General features: G+C 62.4%; 2 protein-coding genes across 2 annotated transcripts in view; both read left to right on the top strand.

The window, feature by feature from the left end:
• Positions 1–293: 293 nt before the first annotated feature.
• LOC103620850 (putative nuclease HARBI1) lies at positions 294–2421 on the top strand. Its single transcript, XM_017739349.1, has one exon. The coding sequence runs from the start codon at positions 1227–1229 to the stop codon at positions 2208–2210; it is 984 nt and encodes a 327-aa protein (XP_017594838.1). The 5' UTR covers positions 294–1226; the 3' UTR covers positions 2211–2421.
• A 701-nt stretch (positions 2422–3122) lies between these two features.
• The window catches only part of DOHH (deoxyhypusine hydroxylase/monooxygenase), a 3377-nt gene continuing 1039 nt past the window's right edge, over positions 3123–5460 (top strand). The window contains exons 1-4 of the mRNA XM_008639572.2: positions 3123–3213; positions 3493–3821; positions 4208–4284; positions 4464–4720. Of these exons, the coding sequence (XP_008637794.1) occupies positions 3548–3821; positions 4208–4284; positions 4464–4720 (608 nt within the window). The 5' untranslated portion in view covers positions 3123–3213; positions 3493–3547. The remainder of the gene's footprint in view (positions 3214–3492; positions 3822–4207; positions 4285–4463; positions 4721–5460) is intronic.

Here is a 5460-nt window from a genome sequence, read left to right as displayed (position 1 = left end):
GGTCCCGGGGGATGCGCTGAAGTCACGGGGACACAAAGGATGGGGGATACGGGAGACGCGCGGAGGTCACGGCGCCATGGAGGACGGGGGGATACGGGGACACGGACCACCGGGACACAGGATGGGGGACGTGAGACACGGAACACAAGGGCAGGAGGGGTTTGGGGCACGGGTACACAGGTGACAGGAACACAAAAAATGGACAGTGGGGGGGGGTTCAGGAGGCAAAGAACAGTGGTGGGAAGGATGGGGAGCACGGGGAAGCCACAAGGGGGACATAAAGGGTGGGGGACATGTGAGACCCAAGACATGGGACGTGGGACTGGAAGGACACATGGACACAGAGATCACAAAGGATGGGGAACGTGGGAGTTCTGTGGGACACAAAGACAGGGACACAAAGGATGGGGCTTGAAGGACACAGGATTTGATCCTGGACACAAAGGATGGCCGATGCAGAGGACGTGGGGATGTGAAGGAGGGGGTGGGGGATGCAATGGGGATATGAAAGGCCTGAGGATACAAGGGATACGTGGCAGCAAGGACAAGCTGGAGTGGAACACGGGGAACCTGCTGGCCTGGGCAGTGGCTGAAGAAAGTGACAAAAGCCTCTTTTTAGTTTAAAGTTGCATTTTTAAATTTAATAACAGAAAACCAATTCCTGTGGAGAGGCCAGGAGCTTCCCCTTCCAAATCATGATTCCCACCTTCAAGGGATGCTCTCTCCCCGTTCCAGATCAGGACTTAGCCCACAGTTCCCTTGGTAGCAGGAAATCCAGTAATGCTCATTAAAATATAAACCCCCAGAGGGAGTGGCCACCCCAAAAAGGGGCTTTTCCAGAAAACTCCATCTGCAACACCTGGCCATCTTATCTGGAGTCACACCTACTGCCTGGTGGGTTTGCAGTGAGGTTTCTCAGGAACAGGAAGATTTGACCAGTATTAGACCAGTTGGGACCACTGGCCACCTGGCACTGGGCATCCTCCTGCCTTGAGCAGATCTCTTGAGCTGGGTGATCTTCAGAGGGGGGTCCAGGTGAAGTGCAGGGAAGCACTGTCTCACACCGCTCTTGTCTGCCCCCTGCACTACAGCTCCTCATCGCTCACCGGAGGAGAACCAGCTGCTGCTTCTACCCCCGTGCCTGGCCCAGCCTCAGGAGCACGGACTGGTGGGAGCGGGTGGTCCTGAAGGAGTTTGGGCCCCAGGACTGGCTGGAGAAGTTTCGGATGTCCAAGGAGACTTTCTTCTACATCTGCAACCAGCTGCGGCCTGGGCTGGCTCCGCACAGTGCCCACTTCCACCCCACCCTGCCCCTGGAGAAGAGGGTGGCTGTGGCCCTGTGGCACTTGGCCACCAATGTGGAGTACCAGACTCTGAGCCCGCTCTTCGGTGTGGGGCCCTCCACGGTGCAGAGCTGTGTCCGGGAGGTGAGCTACGCTGTGGTCTTGCTGCTGAAGCCGCTTTACCTCCGGCTGCCCGACGAGAAGGAGCTGGAGAACATGGTGCGCATCTTCTGCACGCGCTGGGGCTTCCCGCACTGCATCGGGGCTCTGGACAGCCTGCACATCCCCATCCACCCACCCCTGCGCCTCACCGCCGACTACTGCAATGGCCAGGGCTGGCACTCCATCCTCACGCAGGCCACCGTGGACGGGCTGGGGCAGTTCTGGGACGTCTCCACCGCCTTTCCAGGCAGCATGGAGAACAGCGCGGTCCTGGAGAGCTCCAGCCTGTGGGTGCTGGCCAAGGAGGGCCGGCTGTGCCCCAACCCTCCCAAGCACTTCATGGGGAAGGCACAGAAGTACGTGCTGCTGGGTGATGCCACATACCCACTGCAAGACTGGATCCTCAAGCCCTACCAGGAGGATGAGAACCTCACCCAGCGCCAGCTGCAGTTCAACTACCGCCTGAAGCGGGCCCACAGCGTGATCGAGAATGCCTTCCTGCGCCTCAAGGCACGCTGGCAGATCCTCCTTAAGTGCGATGACTGCAGCCTGGAGCTGCTGCCCACCCTCGTCCTTGCCTGCTGCATCCTGCACAACGTCTGCGAGGCCCACGACAACCCCTTCAACGAAGAGTGGCTGGAGGGCACTGAGCCCACTGAGCTGCCCAAGCCCTGCCAGCCAGCGCCGGCCGCCATGGAGGACAACCGTGCCGAGCAAGTGCGTGAGCTGATGTGCCAGTACTTTGAGAGCTGCGGGGAGGGCTGACGGGCCCGGGGAGCAACCGCCCTGCACATCCCTGTGCATCCCTGCTTGCAGACTCACCGTGGACTCTGGCAAAGCTGTACCAGGCGGGCCCAGGGCTGGGAGGGGCGGCCGTGTTGCGCTCGGGCTGAGTTTGCTGTGGAGGTTTCAGGCAGTGGAATGTATTTTGTGCCCATTCTCTCTCCCAGGATCTAAATGGTTTGGTGGTGTGTTATGTGCTGTGGGAGTACAGTGGGGATTAGGGCTGGGAGGGGGAGGCTGCTGGGATCTCCCTTTCCTCTGTCCTAAGGCCTTTACATTAGGCCAAAATCAGCAGGAGCCTTGAAATAAGGCAAAACTCCTTTGAAGGTTTGCAACTTGCTGTGTAAACACACACGGGAAGAAAAGGGAAGGAAGAGGCGGAGCAATGACTTGCAAGGGCTGACACCAGCGTGGAATTAAACTGCATCCACAAACTCGGGGATGTGCTGCCCTGGAGATTTGCCCAGCCTGGCACCCCCCAGCCCCTCTCCAGAGGGATTTTGCTCAGCCTGGCATACCTGGCTCTTCTCCAGAGAGGTTTGCCCAGCCTGGCACCCCTGCCTCCTCTCCTGAGGGATTTTGCCCAGTCTCACACCCCAGGTTCCTCTCAGGGTGGGGTTTGCCCTGCCTGGCATCCCCAGCCCCTCTCCGGAGGAATTCTGCTCTCCTTGGAATACCCCAGCCCCTCTCTGGAGGGGTTTGTCATGCCTGGCACCCCCAGCCCCTCTCCGGAGGGGTCTGTGGCTCAGTTCCTGGGTCCTTGTGCCCCTGCCCGGCTCTTCCCGCCGGTCCCTCCGATCCCTGACTGGGCGCGGCTGGAGCCGAACCGGCCCCGGCCCCGGCCATGGCGAGCTGCGGGCGGGAACAGCAGCGCCCTCAGCTGGAGAGGAGGCAGCGCCCCCTCGTGGGCGGCTCCACCCGTGCGTATTGCGCAGGCGCCGCCGCCGGGCGGTCACGTGGCGCAGCAGCAAGATGGCGGCGTGCGGGGAGTGCAGCGCCGGCACCGCCGGGCCCTCCCCGAGCCCCCCCGGCATCCCCCGACCCGGGCAGCTCCACTCGGGCCCCGGCTCCGCTGGCCCGGCGGCTCCGTCTGGCGCGGTCACGGCAGGGGGGCCACGTTCCTCCCGGGTATCGGGTGAAACCGAGTCCGGACACGCGCTGTGGGGTCGGCCCCGGGGTCCGGTTCTCCTTCCTGCCCGCCCCCCCGAGCCACGGGACCCGCTGGCGGCTGAGGGCTCACCTTGGCTTCCTTCCCCGGGCGCAGGAGTGTGACCGAGGAGCCCCCCAGAGCCCCCAGAGTGCCCAGACCCGCCCGCGCCATGGTGACGGAGCAGGAGGTGGAGGCCATTGGCCGCCCGCTGCTGGACGCGGCGCAGCCCCTGCCCGCCCGGTTCCGGGCCCTCTTCCCCCTGCGGAACCTGGGCGGCCGCGCGGCCGTGGAGTGGATCGGCCGCGCCTTCGGGGACGGCTCGGCGCTGCTGAAGCACGAGCTGGCCTTTTGCCTGGGCCAGATGCAGGACGAGGCGGCCATCCCGGTGCTCATCAGCGTGCTGGAGGACACGGCCCAGGAGCCCATGGTCAGGCACGAGGCAGGTATGGTGGCAGCTCCTGCGGCTCTGGGGACTGGGGAAGGGGTTGGCTGGCAAGTGGGGCTTGGAGGTGCTTCCCCCACTGTACAGAGCAGCTCATGGGGGCCTGATCCGGCTTGGGTGTCAAACCCTGAGTCACAGAACATCTCACCTTGACCAGACCTGACAGGACAGGTTGGCCAGGTCCTGCTGTTCCTGCTGGCCAGGCTTCTCCTGCTGTGTTTGTCCTGTTTGGAATCAGTCAGTCCAGCCTGTGTCCACGTTTGCCCCATTTGGGATCAGTCAGTTAGGCCTGTGTCTGTGCTTTAGAGCAAGGCAAGGCATTGCCAGAGGACACAGCAGGGTTCTTCTCATACAGACACCCCGATAACATCCCGATACATCCTTCAGGTGAAGCCCTGGGTGCTATCGGGAACCCCAACGTGCTGGATATCCTGAAACGCTATTCCCAGGATCCTGTGGTCGAGGTGAGGTTCCTGAGGGGTCATTTCCTCTGGGATGCAGCACTGCTGGCCTCAGAGCACGAGGCAGGTCCTGCCTGGGCAGGTGTGTGGGGACATCACAGTGACATCCTGCTGCATGCTGGGGTTCTCCTGGCGCTGGCCAGTGCTGTTCTGCAGCCAGGGCCGTGTCCCTGTCCCCACAGGTGGCAGAGACATGTCAGCTGGCCGTGAGGAGGCTGGAGTGGCTGCAGAACAACAAGGAGAAGCCAAGCACCACCCCGTACCTCTCTGTAGATCCTGCTCCCCCTGCTGAGGAGACGGATGTTGCCAAGCTCCGGGAGATCCTCCTGGATGAATCCCAGGAACTGTTTGACCGCTACCGGGCCATGTTTGCCCTGCGGAACGTGGGGGGCCAGGCTGCTGTGCTGGCACTGGCAGAAGGTGAGGGCCTGTCGTTGCTGTGGGTCTGTCCAGGCTAATCTGGGATGAGCCCTTCCCAAATCCAGGACTGCCAGAGCTGCTCTCCCATGTTTGTGTCTAGGGTTGCTGTCGCCTGCCACATTACAGAGTGCTGAGTGGTCTCTGGTGTTCCAGAGCCCCCTTGCCACCCTCCAGACCCCCTTCCCTGAGGGAGGGAGGGCACCGGTTGTGATGGTGGTCTGGGACCAGCTGGTCTGACCCATTGTCAGACCTGGCCCGGGATTGTTGGGGTCCTGCTCTCCTGGCCTGGAAAGTCAGGGGCTGCTGGTGTTTGGCAATAGCTCTGGAGAGGGGAATGTTCCCGGAGTGGGAAAGGGGCAGACCACAGCCCAGGAAGCGTTTGGACCCACCCCCAGCCTGAGGGAAGTGGGTGAGGCTCTCAGACATCTGGGACAGTTGAGATCCATGAGATGGGATCTGTCAGCTGCTTGGTCCTGGAGGGCTGGAGTCCCTGGCCATGCTGCCATCCCCTGGAACATCGTGTGGTGGGGCAGAACCTGGGGCAGGTGAGGGGCGGCAGCTCTGCTGGAGGGTGGGTGCTGCCATCAAGGGAGGCACTGGGGCAGGGCTGGGATCAGGAATCAGGGTGGGATGAGGGAAGAACAGGGTGGGACACCCTTTTGTACACACAGGGCTGGGGCGGTGACCCTTTACATCCCCAGCTTTCGGGTGGGAGGCTCCATCCAGGCACCCCGGTGCGTTTTGGGGCACCCTGGGGCA

Source organism: Corvus brachyrhynchos, unplaced genomic scaffold, assembly GCF_000691975.1.
Source record: "Corvus brachyrhynchos isolate BGI_N302 unplaced genomic scaffold, ASM69197v1 scaffold130, whole genome shotgun sequence".
In the NCBI taxonomy this organism is placed as follows: domain Eukaryota; kingdom Metazoa; phylum Chordata; class Aves; order Passeriformes; family Corvidae; genus Corvus; species Corvus brachyrhynchos.
This window is presented reverse-complemented; position numbering and strand designations above follow the sequence as displayed.